We start from the raw sequence: 23612 nt of genomic DNA, 5'->3' as shown, positions 1-23612 counted from the left end.
CAACTGAGCTATTTCAAATCCTAAAAGATGATGCTGTGAAAGCACTGCACTCAATATGCCAGTACATTTGAAAAACTCAGCAGTGGCCACAGGACTGGAAAAGGTCAGTTTTCATTCCAATCCCAAAGAAAAGCAATGCCAAAGAATGTTCAAACTACTGTACAACTGTGCTCATTTCACATGCTAGCCAAGGTAATGCTCAAAATTCTTCAACTGAGGCTTCAGCAGTATGTAAACCGAGAACTTCCAGATGTTCAAGTTGGATTTAGAAAAGGTAGAGGAACCAGAGAGCATTTGTCAGTATCCATTGAATCATAAAAAAAAGGAAAGGAATTAAAAAAAAAAAATCTACTTCTGTTTCAGTGACTACTCTAGAGCTTTTGACTGTGTGGATCACAACAAACAATGGAAAATTCTGAAAGAGATGGGAATACCAGACTACCTTGCCTGTCTGCTGAGATACCTGTATGCAGGTCAAGAAGCAACAGTTAGAACCGGACAGGAAACAACAAACTGGTTCAAAATTGGAAAAGAAGTACATCAAGGGTATATATTGTCGCCTTTTATTTAACTTAAATGCAGAGTACATTATGGGAAATGCTGGGCCGAATGAATAATCAAGATTTCAGGGAGAAATATCAATAACCTCCGATATGCAGATGACACCACCCTAATTGCATAAAGGGAAGAGGAACTAAAATGCCTCTTGATGAAGATGAAAGAGGAGAGTGAAAAAGCTGACTTAAAACTCAACATTCAAAAAACTAAGACCACGGCATCTAGTCCTATCCCTTCATGGCATATAGATAGGGAAAAAGTGGAAGCAGTGACAGATTTTATTTTCTTGGATTCCAAAATCACTGTGGACAGTGACAACAGCCATGAAATTAAAAGACGCTTGCTTCTTGGAAGGAAAGCCATGACCAACCTAGACAGCACACTAAAAAGCAGAGACATTACTTAGCCGACAAAGGTCTGCATAGTCAAAGCTATGGTTTTTCCAGTAGTCATGTATGGATGTGAGACTTGGACCATAAAGAAGGGTGAGTGCTGAAGAACTGATGCTTTCCAACTGAAGTGGTTGAGAAGACTCTTGGGAGTCTCTTGGACAGCAAGGAGGTCAAACCAGTCAATCCTAAAGGAAATCAACAGTGAGTATTCATTGGATGGACTGATGCTGAAGTTTCAACAGTTTGGCCACCTGATGAGAACAGCAGATTCTGATCAGAAAAGATCCTGATGCCAGGAAAGATTGAGAGCAGGAAGAGAAGGGGATGACAGAGGATGAGGTGGTTGGATGGCATCAGAGTCAATGGACATGAGTTTTGGAAACCCCAGCAGATAGTGAAGGATAGGGAAGTCTGATGTGCTGAAGTCCACAGGTTCATAAAGAGCTGGACACAACTTAGCAACTAAAAAACAACAATATTAACATATTTCTTTAATATTTTTTTCTCAGCTACAACAATGCTATGACATTCTGTTAGACCTTACAAATTTCTCATGGGAGGCAGACTGCTGAAACGCACAATCATTTCCCCACTGAATTATCCATTTCTTATTTCTTCAGTTGAGAAGGGAAAAAAAAATCAAGTTCAAATTTTTGTTTACACGTGTGGTATTAACAGGGACCACATCTATGCTAATTTCCTTTGTACTATCTCTGTTTTTACATAACTTTGCTCTCAAGGCCTCATATTTCATAGAAGTGGAGTTCTTCAAGCATCAGAATCACAAATAGATCAGTTCAGTTACTCAGTCATGTCCAACTCTTTGCAATCCCATGGACTGCAGTACACCAGGCCTCCCTGTTCATCAACAACTCCCAGAGTTTGCCCAAGCTCATGTCCATTGAGACAGTGATGCCATCCAAACATCTCATTCTCTGTCATCCCCTTCTCCTCCTACCTTCAATCTTTCCTAGCATCAGCATGTTTTCCAGTGACTCAGTTCTTCACAGCAAGTGGCCAAAGTATTGGAGTTTCAGCTTCAGTATCAGTCCTTTCAATGAATATTCAGGACTGATTTCCTTTAGGATGGACTGGTCAGATCTCCTTGCAGTGCAAGAGACTCTCAAGAGTATTCTCCAACATCACAGTTAATAAGCATCAATTCTTTGGCACTCAGCTTTCTTTATGGTCTGACTTTCACATTCATACATGACTACTGGAAAAACCATAGTTTTGAATAGATGGACCTTTGTCAGCAAAGTAATGTATCTGAAGTTTGATAGTAATGTTTAATTTTTAGTATCTATGACATCCAAAGGGTAGACTATATGAAGCCCATCTGGTTTCCTCTCATGCTCAATCATTTTTTAAATGAAGAATCTGAAAAACTTTCCAATGGTCCTACACCTCAAAGGTGCTGATATGTTAAGATTTCAGTGGCTCAAAAAATAATGACTATTTTCTAATGGCAGCCTTCTGTTTAGTTCTGCAAAACACTTGGTTGTAGAAACATACATTTTTTTTCCAAAGGATTCAAATAAGGTGTTCTCATTCTGAATGTAAACCAGATAAAACTAAAAGTCACCTTGATTTTTTCTGAACTTACTACAGTTCTAAAGCAGGTTTCCATCACCCCACTAAAAGTATTGCTTTTTACATAAAGCAACTAGATTCAGAAGAACAAACAAAACCCAAAGTGAGGGGGGAAAAAAAAACCAAAGTGAGTAGAAGGGAACAAATCATAAAGATGAGAGCAGGAATAAATGAAATAGAAATCAAGAAAACAACAACAACAAAAAGAAGCCAAGGAAATTAAAAGCTGGTTCTCTGAAAAGATAAACAAAATTGATAAACCTTTAGTCAGGAGAACAAGACGGCAGAGGAGTAGGTGAACAGGAAGTACGTTTCTCTCCACGGCTACATCAGGAATACACCTTCAGACACAGAAGTGCATGCAGAACACCAGCTGAGAGTACCTGTCTGCAGAGGAAAAGAATACATAGACCCATGCAAAACTCAGGAGAATGAAAGAACTAGGGGGAAGAACAGGAGTGAGAGTAGGACTAGATATGCCCTCGGCAGGTGGGGGAACTGAAGCAAAGGTCTGATCCCACATTGGGGCAATTGTCTGAGTCAGAGGAGAAACATTTAAGGCTGAGTGTGAAACAGCTGATCTGTGGCAGCCTAAATGGAATGAGAATCAGACAGTCCTTGCTGCAGCCATAAATACCCCAGATAGGGATAAATACCCTATCCACCTACTCCGCCATCTTGTTCTTCTGACTAAAGGTTTATCAATTTTATTTATCTTTTCAGAGAACCAGGGATAGATATTTCCAGGGATAGATCTCCTGGAAGGTGCAGCAGCTAGGAGCTAGAGTTTAGGGATTGTGGAGCAATCCCAGGGTGAGGGCTGCTGTTAACTGCGGAGAGACTGACAGAGGGGATGTGAGGGAGGAGACTGTGGTGGGAAATGCCTGTGGAGGAAAGCTGGGCAGCCATGGAAGCAAGGCGATACTGCCAAGTCACATGTAGGGGATGGAGCCATCACCATAGCCTCTCTCCCCCCACACGCCAGCATTATCAGCTGAACAACAGAGAGGCTGGCCCATCAAACGCCCGACACACTGAACTACAGAGTAAGACCCCAGTCGGGGGGGCCCTCTATGTGCCTGAATGGGCGGAGCTACTGAGAAAGACGGGCCAAAGAGGCCTTCTGATCACCAACTACAAGAGGCTCAAAAAAAAGACTCTGATAGGGCCATAACTCCTGCAGCGAAAGCAGTGCGTGTCCCTGCACACCAGCACCGCCAAGGTCCCCACAAGCCAAGCAGCTGGGCCACCTTCATGCTCAACTCTCACTGGGGCAGAGCTGCCACAAGCAAAAAAAGTCTTGCATCTATGCACACAGGGTCGCTTTGGTTGTGTCCAACTCTTTGCAACCCTGTAGACTGTGGCCTGCCAGGCTTCTCTGTCAGGGAGGCCGGGGGGATTCTCCAGGCAAGAATACTGGAGTGTATTAGCCAATACTGGTTGCCAAACCCTTCTAGAGCACTATATTTCTGGCTGCCCTAGACACCAATTCCCCTGAGTACCTGGTGCTGCCAGAACCCCTGCAACCCAAGCAGCTGCGCCACCTCCACACCTCACAGGGGCAAACCCGAGTCCTCCAGGGCAGCCTCAGGAGCAAACCCCAGTGGATGGCCCACATGCAGAGGTGGAAATAAAGCTACAATTGAAACCCAGGGGCAGTGTGGCTAAGGAAGAAGACCCAAAACCTCCCCGCCAGCTGTACAAGCTGCATATTAAATCCACATGATCAACTAGGCAGACTCTGTGTCTATGGAATATATAAAAGGTCATTGAGAGCTCCCACAAAAGAAAACTCACTAGTTCTGATAGCTGTGGACACTGGAGACAAGAACACACAGAAGTAGGACCAGATTAGAATCTGAGCTGCCCCCACAGCAGGTCCAGAGATCAGCACAGCATTGGAGGGCATCCTAGGGAGGTGAGGTAGATTGTGACTCTCAGCAAGGGAAGGACTCTGACAGCAGTGACTCAAGAAAAAACATTTATTATTCTATGTTTTGACTGGTTCTACTTGACTTTCACTTTTCACTTTCATGCATTGGAGAAGGAAATGGCAACCCACTCCAGTGTTCTTGCCTGGAGAATCCCAGGGACGGGGGAGGCTGGTGGGCTGCCATCTCTGAGGTCGCACAGAGTCGGACACGACTGAAGTGACTTAGCAGTAGCAGCATAGATTCTTTTGGATTTTTTTCTTTTTTCTCCCCCTCTGTTGTAGTTGTTGATTTTATTGGCACTACGAAATCTAATTAAGCTTTTGAGCTTTCTTTCTCTCTTTTGTTTTCTCATTCACATTTTTTTATTGGTGTTACAAACTCCTGCCTCTACATTGGGCTTTTGCAGTTCTGAGGAGTTTTCCTTTTTTCTTTTCTCTTTTTTTAATTTTAATTTTTTAAACATATTATTCTTTTTTCTACATTTATTCTTTTGTTTGCTTTTCCTACTATTCTTTTCCCCTTGCAGTTAATATTTAACGTATATAAATCTTCTTTATCTACCTCTATTTAACTTTGCATAGCTATTGTTTCTTTCTTTTCTTTCCTCCCAAACATATTTGTTAGTTTTCTTTTCCTTGCTTTATTCCCCAATTGGCACTGTGCGTTAGTTTTGTTTTCTAGTTTGTGCTTTAGTTAGTTTTGTTCTGGTAGACATAATTTTTGGTTTCCTTTTTATTCACGGTGTCAATCTATTGTACTTTTGTTGGAGTGTTCTGATTTTGCTTATGGGTGTATATGTGTGTGTGTATATTGTCACAATTTTTATTGTTATAAACTTCTGCATCTATGTTGGGTCTTTGCAGTTCTGTGGAGGGTTTTTTTTCCCTATTTTCTTTCTTCTTCCATTTTTTTTGCTTTTCTCTTTTTTATAATTTTAACTTTTAATTTTTTTAAACCTATTATATTTTCTCTACATTTATTTCTTTGTTTGCCCTTCCTACTGTTCTTTTCCCCTTCTAGTTAATCTTTAATGTATTATAAATCTTCTTCATCTACCTCTATTTACCTTTGCATATCTATTCTTTCTTTCCTTTCCTCTCAACATATTTGTTAGTTTTGTTTTCATTGCTTTATTACCCACTTGGCACCTTGCTTTAGATTTGCTTTCCACTTCATGCTTTAGTTAGTCTTGCTATTAACTGGTAAATATAATTTTTGATTTCCTTTGTTCTCCAGGTCAATCTATTGTACTTTATTTTTGTTGGACTGTTTTGACTTTGCTCATGGGTATATATGTATATGTGTATGTTCCATTATTTTAATTATTACTTGCCTGATTTTGTAACTGCCATCTGTCTGGGGTTCATCTTTGGTTTCCTGTTTTTGGACGTTTGTCTTAATCTCACTTAATGCCGTAATAAGCCACTTGTGGAATCTTCATTCCTGGCCAGAGATCAAGACCTGAGCCTTTGGAGTGGGAACACTGACTCTAAGACCTTAGACTACCAGAGAACTAACCCTCAGTTCAGTTCAGTCACTCAGTCATGTCAAACTCTTTGTGCCCCATGCACTGCAGCACACCAGGCCTCCCTGTCTGTTACCAGCTCCCGGAGTTTACTCAAACTCATGTCCCTTGAGTCGGTGATGCTATCCAACCATCTCATCCTCTGTCATCCCCTTCTCCTGCTGCCTTCAATCTTTCCCAGCATCAGGGTCTTTTCAAATGAGTTGGTTCTTCACATCAGGTGGGCAAAGTATTGGAGGCTCAGCTTCAGCATCAGTCCTTCCAATGAATATTCAGGACTGATTTCCCTTAGGATGGTCTGGTTGGATCTCCTTGTAGTCCAAGGGACTCTTAAGAGTCTTCTCCAACATCACAGTTCAAAGGCATCAATTCTTTGGCACTCAGCTTTCTTTATAGTCCAACTCTCACATCCATACATGACTACTGGAAAAACCATAGCTCTGACTAGATGGACCTTTGTTGGCAAAGTAATGTCTCTGCTTTTTAATATGCTGTAGAAGGCAATGGCACCCCACTCCAGTACTCTTGCCTGGAAAATCCCATGGGCGGAGAAGCCTGGTGGGCTGCAGCCCATGGGGTGGCTAAGAGTCGGACACGACTGAGCAACTTCACTTTCACTCTTTACTTTCATGCATTGGAGAAGGAAATGGCAACCTACTCCAGTGTTCTTGACTTGGGAATCCCAGGGATGGGGAAGCCTGCTGGGCTGCCGTCCATGGGGTCACACAGAGTCAGACACGACTGAAGCGACTTAGCAGCAGTAGCAGCAGCAGCTAGGTTGGTCGTAGCTTTTCTTCCAAGAAGCAAGCATCTTTTAATTTCATGGCTGCAGTCACCATCTGCAGTGATTTTGGAGCTCCAAAAGAAAAAGTCTCTCACTGTTTTCCCATCTATTTACCATGAAGCGATGGGACCAGATGCCATGATGTTAGTTTTCTGAATGCTGAACTCAGAAACCAACTTTTTCACTCTCCTCTTTCACTTTCCTCAAGAGGCTCTTTTAGTTCTTTGCTTTTTGCCATAAGGGTGATGTCATCTGCGTATCTGGAGAAGGCAATGGCAACCCACTCCAGTACCCTTGCATGGAAGATCCCATGGACAGAGGAGCCTGGTAGGCTGCAGTCCATGGGGTCGTGAAGAGTCAGATATGACTGATCGATTTCACTTTCACTTTTCACTTTCATGCATTGGAGGAGGACATGGCAACCCACTCCAGTGTTCCTGCCTGGAGAATCCCAGGAACGGAAGAGCCTGGTAGGCTGCCGTCTATGGGGTCGCACAGAGTCCGACACGACTGCAGCGACTTAGCAGCAGCAGCACCTGCATATCTGAAGTTATTGATATTTCTCCTGACAATCTTGATTCCAGATTGTGCTTCATTCCTAGGGAGTATCAAATAGTGAGAATTCACACAAAGGAAACCACTTGAATACAAGACCCAGCATCAACCAACCACCAATAGCACCCTGTGCAGGATGCCTCATCTAAACAACAAACAAAAAAAAATACATCCCAGTGCACCAGCCCCAAGCTTCCTGTATCCTGCATCGAACCTGGACTGGCAATTCGTTTCTTATATAATATTATACATGTTTCAATGCCATTCTCCAAATCATCCCCTGCTCCCTCTCCCACAGAGTCCAAAAGACTGTTCTATACATCTGTGTCTCTTTTGCTGTCTCACATACAGGGTTGTCATTACCATCTTTCTAAATTTCATATATATGCGTTAGTATACTGTATTGGTGCTTTTCTTTCTGGCTTACTTCACTCTATATAATAGGCTCCAGTTTCATCCACCTCATTAGAACTGATTCAAATGTATTCTTTTTAATGGCTGAGTAATACTCCATTGTGTATATGTACCACAGCTTCCTACAATATTGTAAAGTAAAAAAAGAAAACAAATACATTAGAGAAATAATAGATTTCAATGAATAAAAGCATTAATTAAAAAAAAATAATAAAAAAATACAAACCAAATTATCAGCAGACAGGATTACCACCTCACTGAGCCTTGACCATCAGAGGAAAAACAAACAACAAAAACTCAGCACAAATCTCACCCCGTACAAAGCTTACACAAACTGCGGGACCAACCTTAGGAGGGCAGAAACCAAAAGGAAGAAAGAATTCAACCTTGAAGCCTGGGAAAAGGAGATCTCAAACACAATAAGTTTTAAAAAAAAATGAAAAGGCAGAGAAATACTACACAAACGAAGGAACAAACACAAGTATCCTACTGTTCATTGCAACACTATTTACAATAGTTAGAACATGGAAGCAACCTAGATGTCCTTCAACAGATGAATGGAAAAGGAAGTTGTGGTACATATACACAATGGAATATTACTCAGCTGTAAAAAGGAACACATTTGAGTCAATTCTCATGAGGTGGATGAACCTAGAACTTATTATACAGAGTAAAGTGAGTCAGAAAGAGAAAGATAAATATATTCTAATGCACATATATGGAATCTAGAAAAATGGTACTGAAGAATTTACTTACAGGGCAGCAATGGAGAAAGAGACATAGAGAACAGACTGATGGACATAGGGAGAGGGGAGGAGAGGGTGAGATGTATGGACAGAGTAACTGGAAACTTACATTACCATATGTAAAATAGAGAGCCAATGGGAATTTGCTGTATGGCTCAGGAAACTCAAACAGGGGCTCTGTATCAACCTAGAGGGGTGGGACGGGGAGGGAGATGGGAGGGAGGTTCAAAAGGGTGGGGATATATGTATACCTATGGCTGATTCATGTTGAGGTTTGACAGAAAACAATAAAATTCTGTAAAGCAATTATCCTTCAATAAAAAAATAAAAAGAAAAAAATACCTTTAGTCAGACCTATCAAGAAAACAAAGGAAAGGGCTCAAGTCAATAAAATCAGAAATGGAAGTTACAACAGATACCACAATAACACAAAGATCATGAGAGACAACTACAAGCAACTACATGCCAATAAATTGGACAGCCTAGAAGAAATGGACAAATTCCTAAGAAAGGTAACAACCTTCCAAGACTGAACCAGGAAGAAAAAGAAAATGAACAGTCCAATAACAAGTACTCTAATACAAACTGTGATTTAAAAACTTCCAACAAACAAAAGTCCAGGACCAAATGGCTTCATAGGCAAATTCTATTAAACATTTACAGAAGGGTTAACCCCTGTCCTTCTAAAACTCTTCCAAAAAATTGCAGAGGAAGGAACACATCCAGACTTATTCTACGAGGCCACCATCACCCTGATACCAAAACCAGCCAAAGATATGACAAGAAAAGAAAATTACAGGCCAATATCATTAATGAACACTGATGCAGAAATCCTCAACAGAATACTAGCAAACTGAACCCAATAATACAGTAAAAGGATCATGAAACACCATAATCAAGTGTAATTTATCCCAGAGATGCAAGGATTCTTCAGTATCTGCAAATCAATCAGTGTGATACACATTAACAAAGTGAAGAACAAAAACCGTAAGATCATCTCAGAAGATGCAGAAAAAGCTTTTGCAAAATTCCATGCCAACTTATGATTAAAAACTCTTTAGAAAATTGGCATAGAGAGAATCTACCTCAGCATAATAAAAGTCATATATGACAAACCCACAGATAACATCATCCTCAATACTGAGAAACAAAGTATTTCCTTTAAGATCAGAAATGAAACAAGGATGACCATTCTCACTACTTTTTTCAACACAGTTTTGTAAGTCAAAGTCATGACAGTCAGAGAAGACAAAAAAAATAATAATAAAAGGAATCCAAATTAGAAAAGAAGTCAAACCATCACTGTTTACAGATAACATGACACTTTACATAGAAAATCCTAAAGATGTTACCAGAAAACTACTAGAGGTCATCAAAGAATTCAGTAAAATTTCAGGATAAAAAATTAATACACGGAAATTTCTTGTATTCCTATACACTAACAACAAAAGATCAGAAACAGAAATCAAGGAAACAATCCCACTTACCATCACATCAAAAAGAATAAAATATCTAGGTGGACTTCCCTGTTCCAGGGGTTAAGATTCTGCACTTCCCCACAGGGGAACTAAGATCCTGCATGCCATATGAAGTGGCAAAAATTTAAAGAAGGAAAGAATAAAATACCAAGGAATAAGCCTATCTCTGACCTGCCTCTTGAGAAACCTATATGCAGATCAAGGAAGCAACAGTTAGAATTGGATATGGAACAACAGACTGGATCCAAAGAGGAAAAGGAGTACGTCAAGGCTGTATATACATCACAAGAAACGCTGGGCTGGAAGAAGCACAAGCTAGAATCAAGACTGCCGGGAGAAATATCAATAACCTCAGATATGCAGATGACACCACCCTTATGGCAGAAAATGAAGAGGAACTACAAAGCCTCTTGATGAAAGTGAAAGAGGAGAGTGAAAAAGTTGGCTTAAAGCTCAACATTCAGAAAACGAAGATCATGGCATCTGGTCCCATCACTTCATGGGAAATAGATGGGCAAACAGTGGAAAGTGTCAGACTTTATTTTTGGGGCTCCAAAATCACTGCAGATGGTGACTGCAGCCATGAAATTAAAAGATGCTTACTCCTTGGAAGGAAAGTTTTGACCAGCCTAGATAGCATATTCAAAAGCAGACATCATTACTTTGCCAACAAAGGTCCATCTAGTCAAGGCTATGGTTTTTCCAGTAGTCATGTATGGATGTGAAAGTTGTACTGTGAAGAAAGCTGAGCACCAAAGAATTGATGCTTTTGAACTGTGGTGTTGGAGAAGACTCTTGGGAGTCCCTTGGACTGCAAGGAGATCCAACCAGTCCATTCTGAAGGAGATCAGCCCTGGGATTTCTTTGGAAGGAATGATGCTAAAGCTGAAACTCCAATACTCTGGCCACCTCATGTGAAGAGTTGACTCATTGGAAAAGACTCTGATGCTGGGAGGGATTGGGGGCAGGAGGAGAAGGGGACGACAGAGGATGAGAAGGCTGGATGGCATCACCAACTTGATGGACATGAGTTTGGGTGAACTCCGGGAGTTGGTGATGGACAGGAAGGCCTGGCGTGCTGCAATTCACGGGGTCGCAAAGAGTCAGACACGACTGAGCAACTGAACTGAACTGAGCTGAAGGAGGAAAAACATTTGTACTTTGAAAACCATAAGACACTGATGAAAGAAACTGAAGATGACACAAACAGACTGAAAGATATACCATGTTCTTGGATTGGAATCAACATTGTCAAAATGACTATACTACCCAAGGCAATATACAGATTCAATGTCATCCCTATGAAATTACCAGTGGCATTTTTCACACACCTAGAGCAAAAAAATTTTTTAATTTGTATGGAAACACAAATGACCCCAAATAGTCAAAGCAATCCTGAGAAAGAAAAATGGAGCTGGAGGACTATATTATATAATCTGAAGACCCTGGCTTCAGACTATACTACAAAGCTACAGACATGTAAACAATATGGTACTGGTACAAGAATAGAAACACAGATCAATGGAACAGGATATAAAGCCCATAAATAAGCCCATGTGACTGTGATCAATTAATCTACAACAAAATAAGCAAGAATATACAATGGGGAAAAGACAGTCTCTTCAGGAAGTGGTGGTGGGAAAACTGGATAGCTACATGAAAAAGAATGAAATTAGGACATTCTCTAATACCATTCACAAAAATAAACTCAAAATGGATTAAATATCTAAATGCAAGGCCAGATACTATAAAACTCCTAGAGGAAAACAGAGGAAGAACATTCTTTGAGATAAATCACAGCAATATCTTTTGAAATCCACCTCCTAGAGTAATAAAAATAAAAACAAAAATGAACAAATGGGATCTAATTAAAATTAAAACCACCTGCACAGCAAAGGAAACCATAAAAAAAATGAAAAGACAACCCACAGAATGGAAGAAAATATTTCTAAATAATATGATTGGCAAGGGGCTAATATGTAAAATATATAACAGCTCATATAACTCAACATCAGAAACACACACACACACACACACACACACACACACACACATCTGATTTTAAAAGAGGCAGAAGACCTGAACAGACATTTTTCAAAAGAAGACATACAGATGGCCAATAAGTTCATGAAAAGACATCCAGCATCATTAATCATCAGAGAAATGCAATTCAAAACCATAGTGAGAAATCACCTCAAACCTGTCAGAATGGCTACCATCAAAAAGAACACAAATAACAAATGCTGGTGAGGATGTGGAGAAAAATGAACCCTCCTACATTAATAGTGAGTATGTAAATTGATGCCGGCACTATAGAAAACAGTATGGAGGTTCTTCAAAAAACTAAAAATAGAACGACCATATGGCCGTTATGGTCATCTATAAATGGAATATAACCTTTAAAAATGTGAATCACTGTGTTATGAAACATATGAAACTGTACATTAATTATGCCTCAATTAAAAAAGCATTTGAAAAATAGATCACTTTTCAATAAGTATAAAAATAATGCATTGTTAGGTCTCCATCTCCTAGACAGTAAAATGAAGAAGGCTGGACTAAATTCCCTCTCACTCTCTTAGTTCAACTGTCTTTTTCAAAATAACTCATTTATATTTTTCTCTTCTAAATATTTGCAACTTTTCTCAAAAAGAATCATTTATAAATTCTTCAAACACACTATACCCGTGTATGCCAATGAACTCTGACATATGTTGACCTCTCATCTCTCTCCCCTTGCTACCTGGAAAATACCCAATCATCCTTCGAAAGATCAACTTCTGTGAATCCCTCCCTCTCACTCCCCAGGTAAGAATGTCTGTCTGCCCTTCTCTGTCTCCCACTGCATAAAGTTTATTCCTCTGTGGCACAGATTTTAAGATACTGAGTCGTGTCTGCTGTCTTCTCCCCTAACCTATCTCTTCTTTAAGGAAAAACTCCAGCCTTTAGCCAGTTCCCAAGCAAGCCAGTATACAAAACTTGAGTGATGGCAGAATAAGGAAAGTGAAAGTCATCAGAGAGGTTAAGCCAGTCGATGTTAATAGAGAAATGAGCCTGAGAGGGGACTGGAGAGCAACTAGACAGACAGCACATGCCAAGTTTGTGAGACAGTCTGGGGAAACTTACAGTGAAAGAGGGTAGAACTTTCAACAAACGGTGCTGAATCATTAGTTGTCCACATGCAAAAATGGTACCCTGATGCCATGACAGCTAATTCAGGTGTGAGATATAGGGGAAGGGGAGGAAATAGGCTGTTTTTAGGCTGTACAAACAGGCCTGCCTTTGGCATTCTTAGAGAAACTTCCATAGAGATTAAATTGTTTTTCAGTCATTTCACATTCAAGCTAGTGTGTCTTTGAACATGACTGAGTGGTAAGGCTAAGGTTTTAAGCTACTGACATCTGTCTTCTAAGTCTTAGCAATTTGTAATTATACTTTCATGTCTATTTTCTCCTCTCACCAAACCCAACCCGGCCTCCAGGCTCTCCCTGAGACCAAGGACTATGCCTTGTTTACTCATCTGCCCTGCCTCTAGAAATGAGTGATTCACCTGGAAAAGGAGACTTTCTCTGGAGCCCTGCACACAATCCCCAAGCAGCTTCTAGAAACGTACAAACAGATACATATGGAACATTTAAGAGTGCTAGGCTCCAACAGGGATTCCCAGATGGCACTGGTGGTAAATACCCTACCTGCCAGTGCAGGAGACATGAGAGATGTGGGTTCGATCCCTGAGAAGACCCCCTGGAGGAGGAAATAGCAACCCATTCCAGTATTCTTGCCTGGAGAATCCCCATAGACAGGGGAGCCTGGCAGGCTACAGTCCATAGCATCACAGAGAGTCGGACACAACTGAAGTGACTGAGCACTCACGCACGGGGTCTAATAGTCTGGGTTCTCATTCCAGCTCTGACACTTACTAGCCATGGGAGGTGTAACTCCCTCTCAGGTCCCTCAGCTGTGAAATAGTGGACATCCCCAAACTTGCTACATAAAGCTGACAAGAGAGCTAAATGAGATGACACATTAAATGCTAAGCACAGTGCCCAACACAGACAAACACATGTTGTAGAGACACACAGATAGCATATCTAAATACATCCAAACCTATATAGACACATTCAGTTTCCATTCTGAACCTTTCCTGAGAAATATTCTGATCTCTTAGATATGTATATATTAAACCCAGCATTTTCTAAAAAGGAAGAGACAGTAACACTAACACACGGATTATAAATATGTTTAACGGACTGAAAGAGAACACTGGGCACACAAAACCTAAAAATATACGCATCACTTTAAACTATTCATCCAACTTGTTTTACACTGTATACATATCTATTTGTTAGGCAAAGGTTAATAGAGAGTTTATGAAATTGGGACTGCAATTAAGTCTCCTGGGAATCTCAGTTGGAGGCCATGTCAGTTTCTATAGCAACCAAAGGCTCAGGCAAAAAGTGGGGGGAGGGCAGTTAATTTAAAGGCAAGATAAGTACATAAATATAGTTCTTGTCTACCTTGTCTTGTGAGTCACAATAAGCAATCTGTGCTGCATTTAAATTATTATATTGATACAAAAGAAAGCATAAATAAGATTAGTTTTTCACTTCCTCGAATTAAATACATTTTTGCAAAATGCTTAAAGGTGATTTCAATTTTTTAAAAATGTACCACTTCTCAGTTTATGAAGTGCATCGAGTAAGTCTCAAATTCCTCAGGGGGAAAAACAGCAGAGATTAAAACAACAGAACAAGATGTCCAGGATGATTAGGGTATACTGTGAATAATCTTCTCAATGCCAGCTAATTAGGTTTTACTTATGATCTCAGAAATTGCAATCAGGCTGAAGGAAGAAAATGTGAAGATGGTTTTCCTGTGACAAATGTCATAAATCACTGAATTGAAGAAGACCTTAAGTGATCACCTAGTCAAAACCCTTGATTTTTTTAAATTAATTTTATTTTTTAACTTTACAATTGGCAGATTCATGTTGATATATGGCAAAACCCTTGATTTTTATCACCAAAAACACTTACCTTGAGAAATTAAGTCAGTTCCCTCATTTAGGTGAGGGAACCGGTTACCAGCAGAACCATGGTTAGAATCCGAAATCCCTGACTACAGCTTGTATTACAGTCTACATTCCACTCTTTTTCACTTTTCACATGCAAAACTTAGGGACACACCCAACCAAGTAGTTTCCAACTGTTGAGCTCTATGATCCCTAGATGACTGCAGATGATTTCATGTGTTTTGTAAAACCAAATGAATCTTATTTCAGCACACTCCACCTAAGTTCTTAATTTCACTCACATTTAGCAAGCAACTTCAGCTTTGCTATTTAAAAAAAAAAAAAAAAAAGAACACACTTTACAGAATTTGTTATTTACCTGTTTTATCTGACAGGCCAGAAGCCCCATATTCATTGGCAGCCACATGCTCCTGTGTGTATCCCATGTAGTCTGTGTTAAAAGAATCCTGAAAGAGAGTGGCAACCAGAGAAATTGACATAAGATCCACACAAGATATTAATAAAAAATAGGGAACTTCCCTGGAGGCCCAGAGGTTAAGACTCTGCACTTCAACTATATGGGGTGTGGGCTCAATCCCTGGTCAGGAAGCTGAGGTCCCATATACCACTGAGTGCAGCCAAAAACTAACAAAAAAATTAAAAAGACATCATGGCTGTTCCGAATCCAAGTCTCAAAAGGAAATCTTACAAATAGAAATCTTCCCCATGCTTTTAAAATGGTGTTTTGGTTCCATTTTCTGTGGTATTGTGAGAACCTAGAGACTGTGATTTAATTAAGGAGGATGAGTTGCAGAAAGAAAGAACTATCTAAACGGTGGCTGAAGTGAAAATTCCAGGCTCATTTGACTGGATTCCTTCTCAGGGCTCTCTCTCCACTGTCTAGTCATTGACCTTGAAAAGCACATGCTGTCTACAGAAACAGGATTTCTCAGTAGCATCAACAGCACAGAATATTTGAGATTGCTATAGGAACTTGGTGGGGAAGAACCAAGCCTTGTTAAATTGAGGATTAGGAACACTGAGCAGCTAAAAATTCTTGAAAAATTCAGGAAAATTCTACTGCATAGTCTCAAATTTTCATTCTGTAATCTCAAGTGATTTCTTTGTAAAGGGAAGATAAAATGGTATAAGGAGAAACAGAACAGGATTATAATTCAGCCAACATTGTTAAAACAGTGAACTCCTGCTACTCTCCCAAGGTTTACATTAAACGAAATCTGAAACTCATTTTGTTTCAAATAAATTTAATAGATTCCAGAGTGGACAATTCATGGTGATTTCTCTGGGTCTCTGCATACATGTAAAGACGGTATTTGGTCCAAGTGATGGGACAGCATACTAAAAAGCAGAGACATTACTTTGCCAACAAAGGTCCATCTAGTCAAGGCTATGGTTTTTCCAGTAGTCATGTATGGATGTGAGAGTGGGACTATAAAGAAAGCTGAGCACGAAAGAATTGATGCTTTTGAGCTGTGGTGTTGGAGAAGATTCTTGAGAGTCCCTTGGACTACATGGAGATTCAACCAGTCCATTCTAAAGGAGATCAGTCCTGGGTATTCATTGGAAGGACTGATGTTGACGCTGAAACTCCAATGTTTTGGCCACCTGATGTGAAAAGCTGACTCTTTTGAAAAGACCCTGATGCTGGGAAAGATTGAGGGCAGGAGGAGAAGGAGACGACAGAGGATGAGATGGCTGGATGGCATCACCAACTCAATGGACATGAGTTTGGGTGGACTCTGGGAGTTGGTGATGGATAAGGAGGCCTGGCATGGTGCAGTTCATGGGGTCGCAAAGAGTCGGACACGACTGAGCGACTGAACTGAAATGAAGGGATAGATGGCTGGACCAGAATCTTATTGTCCATCTCTAATATTTTGAGACTAAAATGTACAAATAAGATGCTGTACTCATCTCTACAAACCATTCTCTCTGAACTTCTGTCTTCTCATTCACAAAATGGAGATAATCCCAGCCAAGCGTACCTCACAATGTTTTAATGTGGATGAAATGAGGCTGTCATTGGAAATTTTGATTTATCGTGAAACTTACCCCAGGTGATTAGGCAGATGTAACAGCCAGTGTGCTTGCCCTCCCTCTACATCCTTCTAAGGGACACTTTCCCACCCACAGCCTCTACTAAACAGGTGGCCATGTCTTTTCATGTAACCCTACTGACTTTCACATTCTCATTCAGCTGATGCAAAGGACCACCACTCCAAGGTCTGGGCAAAGACCCGTATGCCCTGCTCACAAAAAGAAACTAGATAAATCAGACTAACTTTCCCAGAAATTTGAACCAAGACATATAATTAAAAAAATAAAAAATAGTGTGTGAGTAGAGGGAACTGTAGCAAAAAGGTCCAGATGGACTGAACTGGTCAAGAAGCAGGAAGTATGAGGAAGGAGAAGTCAGTTGGTATCAGAACAGAAAAGAGATGTGAGGAGGGTAACTGAGTTCCACTGAGAGCAAAACACTGGAGTAGAAGACCCAGGAGATCTCTCCAAAGCTTGCAGGAAACGTGACTCACCAGTCCTGTTTATCTTACTTCCTAAATAGTCCTCTAGGTCTTCTCCACTGCTATTTTGGTTCTTTGTTATATTAATAAAGTTGTTTATTCAATTTATTGATTAATAACCCCTAATCACTCAAAGTAAATTACCTTCTTAAGAGTTTAAGCAAAAAAACTGACTCAAATTGGGCAATACCTCCTAAGTGGTTAGGAGGTCCCACGAATAGGAACTTGGAGAGAAACTTTCATAGAGGAAAGGCAGAATCAAAGTAAGGCAATTATTAATTGTAGCTTAAATTATAGCTTAAAGCCTGGCTGGCTGTTTGTGATTTGGCTGTTCTTGGTGTTTTGATTTCAAAACCTTGAGGTGATTAGAGGCTGAGATTTTGGTTTGTTTATGTAGGCTGCCAAGGCAATTAGAGCCACCTCGGTCTAATGGCCTTCTTGTTTAATTAATTTAACAATTCCCCACTTTGGATCATCCACCCCTATGTGAGAGACTGGCCCCAAATGTGCTATTAGCATCACTATAAGTCACTAACAGAGTTAAGTTGCTCTTTCCTCACTGCAAAACTCATAGGTTATGATAAATCTGTGGAAAAACTGTTTTTGCTATTTATCTCATTGTTCATCTTGTTTTGGTTTCGCTAAGCACAGTGAGACCATCTGATTTACTGCTAATGGTTATGAACAGGCATTTAAGACCTCTGGCAGAACACAGTGCACCATGGAGACTATGATGAAAACTGTTAGGAGGATAACACCAAGAGACTGAAGTGCACGCCTCAGCCAGGGACCCTATGAACCACATCAGTTGGTTATCAAATAAATCAAAGAATGTACCCAAAGGGGCATCAACCTCCTCTAGCCAAGTGCTTTGTTTGTTATCTTTTTTTGTATTTGCTACAATATCAGAGGTGTTGATCCATCAGGTTATATTCCACAGCACATACTATTTCTTGTTCAGTCAGTAAATAATAAGACAATTCTATCCTCTAAAATCACCTTAAAAAGAAAACATAAGGACTTCTGTTGTGCAGCTATGGCCTTACCAGCAATAGCTGCCAGAGTTAAGGTACATTGTCTTCTTGTGTATTAAAAGAAAGAAAAAAAACAAGTTAGCAAAAAAGGAAAAAGGAAGAAATATTTTACACTGGAGATGAAGACTTTGATCTTGGAAGAACTGCCTACCACAGGACGCTGTCTGCTTCTGAAGAGGAATTGTCCTAGTAACTTAAATTTAGATCTCCAATCGGTATGCACTTCCAAGTCTGGAGGACCCCCTTTAATTGGGGAATGTGGACACAAGGCTCAAATCTCTGCCATTTGGCGGGTAGTGAGGAGGATCTGGTAAGGTCACTTCCAAAATGATTCTGGGGCAGTCTTTATTCTTAGTGATTCCATAAAACAAGGGTGGGAGAATAATGGAAACGTAAGTTTGCAGAGTTGTAACCAGACATATGAGAAAACTAGAATTCAGGATTTAGTTCAGTTTACAGATATACAATAAAACGTTAAAGACAATGAACAAAGCTAGAATCTGATAAACACAAGTTTATGTTATAACATTTTATTTAAACATTCTTTCCTCTACAGTCATCCTCAATTCTATCAAAAATAATCACAGTAAGACTAATCTGTTTGCAAAATAAGCCTAGTCTCATTAAATTTGACCTGATTAATCACTTAAATGTAGCAACAATAGTGATTGACCATATAAACATTTTAAAATCTGCTTTTCTAGGACTTTTCAGAAGGAATCATAGATTGGACTTTTTTAAAAAGCCTTCTCAGGCTAAGAAGCCAAGGCAAGAATTCACCATCAGACTCCATCTGAAATACTACAGATCTGGGCAAATTCCTCTCTTTTCATGGTACTCAAAATATTCTGATGTTCGTGGGCTTACCAGGAAGTGACTTTCCTTACTTATGGGGTAAGGCTGCCAGGAACCCTCTAAGCAAGGTACAAGGCCAGTTTTTCTAAGGCACTTTTATTGACTTCATAAAATCAATATTAGTTCCTCAAAACTATCTGGTCATATCCGACTTTGTGCATATTCTCAAATATGACATTCCAGTCAAAAAGCCTTAGTGATATACCCAATGATTCCAATTGTCTCCTGTTACAAGTAGCACAGATTCTTACTGAACTTATGCAAATAACTATATTGCCATAAAAATAAGAATACTCAATAAGCTTCTGAATTCTAGAGGGATCAAATAGGGAGAAAAGGTAGATTTTTTGGTTTCATTTATAGAAATATACTTTACAAAATTGCTGGAAGTCATATACAGCTTAAGAGAAAAGAAAATGACTTCAGGGCTTGCCTGGTGGCTCAGTGCTATCGCCATTGTCTTGCCTCCACCTGCCCATGCAGGAGACCTGGGTTTGATCCCTGATCCAGGAAGATCTCACATGCCATGGAGCAACTAAATCCATACACCACAACTATTGAGCTCTGCTCCAGAGCTCGGGAGCTGCAACTACTGAGCCCATGTGCTACAGCTACTGAAACTCGAGTGCCCTAGAGTGTGTGCTCCACAACAAAAGAAGACAGCCCCATGAGAAGCTCGTGCACTGCAACTAAAGAGTAGCCCCACTCACTGCAACTAAAGAAAAGCCCACACAGCCATGGAGACCCGTGACATCCATAAATTAATTACTTAATTAAATTAAAAATTGGACAACTCTTAAAAAAAAAAAAAAGAAAATGATTTCATTAAATCCGGAAAACTAGAGAGCTAGAGAGAAGAGATCAAAATGGTAGAGCAGGAGGGTGCTGAGCTCATCTACCCCCCAAGAATGCATTAAAAATAAATCTACATGTGGAAAGAGAGGGCAAGGAAGGAGGTAGGGTGGGTGGCGGCACGGAGACACAGTGACAGCAACACAATATTTGAATTTCCAATTTTGTCTTGAAAAAGCAAGTCAATCTCAAGATGGCTCTGTAATCTCCATGGCTACAGGTGACTTCTCAAAAGGCTCCTCTTCTATCTCTTTAGACACAGAGCCCTATGGCCACATGAGACTTTAGGACTGAAATTAATCTCTCATGTTTGGAAGCAAAGAGTGGGCAAATTAACCAATGTGCAAGGCTGAGCAGGTTGAACCTCAGAGGCCAAAGAGCAAATGATGTCAGCAACAGCAACGTTTCTCATCATCCTCTTCCCAGGATCGTGTTCAACACATATGAGTGTCCTTTACGGGATGACTTTTGTAACATCCATTTATCAAATACATTGTACTATTAAAAATATGCATCTACATGCAGAGCAAATTTCAATGTAAACAAACTGCAGACTGGCTGAATGACTCCTGTACAACCAAGGCTGTAAAGAAAGATCAGCATGGTGTCAAGGTAGGAAGGGAAGAGAAGCAATCAGGTTAAGAGCTGTGCCCCTAGCAGGGGACACATAAGAGAAGGTGGATTACATGGGTTTAGAGGTCTTCCACAGGGAATGAGCAGTTAAAACCACATATCAGGCTCCCAGCCTTGCGGTTCAAAACCAGGAAGACAAGTCACCTTAGCTGTTTCGCAAATCAGTGGGACTAACAAGAAGATTGCTAGAAACCTAGACTCTATTTGTGACGAGTGCACAAATGCTTGCTTAATCCTAGGTGCAAGGTGGAGGAAGCAGATTGAAACAGCCTGGGACTCAGATCACCCGAGTATGCACACCAGCCAAACCAAGTACCCACTTTGGCCCTCTAGTACTGGCACAGCTCACTAGGATAAAGGGTACCACTGCCAAGGATAGTGTGTAGTTGGGGGACTGGAGCTGGCTCGGACCTGGCATGACCACTGAACAGGGAGAGGGTGATCATTACTGGCATCTGTACAGGCATCAGGTTGGAGGTGGTCTGGATCTCTGAATAGTGTGCCAGGACTAACCCAGCACACAATAAGGACCACACTGAACCCCTACTCTGGACCCCCCAGCTCCAGTGCTGCTCCACAGTGGGGCAAAAATGCCTACACTGGGGTGGGGAGTGCACATTCCTTCTAAGAGGGGATGGGAACCACTGAGACCAAACCTAAGTGCTCCTTTCTAGGACCCTGAGACTCCCACTCCACCCCCAACACACTGGTGTCAGCAACTGAGCACAGGAGAACCTGGCTCTGACTCTAACCCCTCCATCCCTAGCCCACCTTCCCCAAGGCAACAGCTGCCAGCACATCCTGGGGGAAGACAGGGTGCTTGTTCACCTCAGATCATCTTCCTTAACAAAGCCATTGGGCACAAACAGATAAAGTCAATCAAAGTGAGAAGACAGATGCATTTGTTTCAAATGAAACTGAAAGTGAAGTTGCTCAGTTGTGTCCAACTCTTTGCGACCCCATAGACTGTAGCCTACCAGGCTCCTCCGTCCATGGGTTTCTCCAGGCAAGAATACTGGAGTGGGTTGCCATTTCCTTCTCCAGGGGATCTACCCAACCCAGGGATTGAACCCAGATCTCCTGCATTGCAGGCAGATGCTTTACCCTCTGAACAATGAAAGAACAATTAAAACAAACAAACAAACAAAATAACCAAAAAAAAAAAAAAAACCTAATGAAAAGGAGATAAGAAGGCAGGGGTAACAATTCTATGTCAGACAAAATAGACTTTAAAACAAAGTCTATAACTTTATACTATATACTATACTAAACAAAGTACATAATTTTGTTTTATAAAGTATATAAGACAAAAAAGGGCCTTATACTAAAAGGGATCAGTACAATAGTACATCACACTTGTTAACACATATGCACCCAATACAGGAGCACCTAAATATATAAAACAAACAGTAACAGATACAATGGGAGAAACTGACGATAATACAGTAACAGTGGGGAACTTTAACACCTCCCTTACATCAGTGGACAGATCATCCAGACAGACAATAAGGCAACAGTGGCCTTAAATGATACATCATACCAGCTGAAATTAATATATATATATAGAGAGAGAGAGAGACAGAGAGACTGAGAAACAGAGAGAGAGAGAACATTCCATCCTAAACAGCAGAATAGATATTCTTTTCAAGTGCACAAGCAATGTTCTCCAGAATAGATCACATGCTAGGTCACAAGTTTCAACAAATGTAGAAAGACAGAAATTATAGCAAGCATTTTTTTTTCAAGACACAACAGTATAAAACTAGAAATCATGTTCGATGCACGATGCTGGATGCTTGGGGCTGGTGCACTGGGATGGCCCAGAGGGATGGTATGGGGAGGGAGGAGGGAGGAGGGTTCGGGATGGGGAACACATGTATACCTGTGGCGGATTCATTTTGATATTTGGCAAAACTAATACAATTATGTAAAGTTTAAAAATAAAATAAAATTAGAAAAAAAAAACAAAAAAAACTAGAAATCAATCACAGAAAGAACAGGAAAAACACAAACACTTGGAGACTAAAGAAAAGTGAAGTTGCTCAGTCGTGTCTGACTCTTTGTGACCCCATGGACTGTAGCCTACCAGGTTCCACCATCCATAGGATTTTCCAGGCAAGAATACTGGAGTGGGTTGCCATTTCCTTCTCCAGGAGATCTTTCCTCCCCAGGGATTGAACCCGGGTCTCCTGCATTGTAGGTCGACACTTTACCATCTGAGCCACCAGGGTAGGCTAAAGAACAGAGTACTAAAAAAACAAGAGTCAATGAAGAAATCAAAGAGGAAATTAGAATTATATCTTGAGACACATGAATATGAACACACAATTTTCTAAAATCTATGGGATACAGCAAAAGCAGTTTTAAGAGAGAAGTTCATCATGATATAGGCCTTCCTCAAGAAACAAGAAAAATCAAACAGCCTAACCTATCAGCTAAAAGAATTAGAAAAAAAGAACAAAGGCCAAAGTCAGCAGAAGGAAGGAAACATAAAGGTTAACAAGGAAATAAGTGAGATGATGGTAACAATAACCCTGTATGCGAGACAGCAAAAGAGACACAGATGTATAGAACAGTCTTTTGGACTCTGTGGGGGTGGTGGGGGGATGATTTGGGAGAATGGCATTAAGACATGTATAATATCATAAAAAAATTAAAATTAATTTTAAAAAATTAAAAAATAAATAAATAAAAAGGAAATAAGTGAA

At 40.3% G+C, this 23612-nt stretch overlaps 1 protein-coding gene across 18 annotated transcripts in view; it reads right to left on the bottom strand.

The window, feature by feature from the left end:
- LOC147343084 (uncharacterized) overlaps positions 1–23612 on the bottom strand; it is a 282954-nt gene that overhangs the window by 179365 nt on the left and 79977 nt on the right. For 14 of the 18 annotated variants that reach the window (XR_015156989.1, XR_015157010.1, XM_086382509.1 and 11 more), the window contains one exon: positions 15370–15457. Coding sequence is in view for 16 of the 18 variants with exons in the window: in XM_086382509.1 (XP_086238635.1) it covers positions 15370–15457 (88 nt within the window). In the remaining 2 variants the exon portion in view is untranslated. Of the gene's footprint in view, positions 1–5559; positions 7385–15369; positions 15458–23612 lie in introns of those variants that run through there. The other 4 variants (XM_086382506.1, XM_086382494.1, XM_086382508.1 and 1 more) reach the window with 1 other exon arrangement.

The sequence above is a fragment of the Bos grunniens genome, chromosome 28, assembly GCF_055505025.1.
Source record: "Bos grunniens cultivar Pamir isolate PY7600 chromosome 28, Bosgru_T2T1.0, whole genome shotgun sequence".
Classification (NCBI taxonomy): domain Eukaryota; kingdom Metazoa; phylum Chordata; class Mammalia; order Artiodactyla; family Bovidae; genus Bos; species Bos grunniens.
The sequence above is the reverse complement of the archived record's forward strand: the minus strand, read 5'-3'. Positions and strand labels throughout refer to the sequence as shown.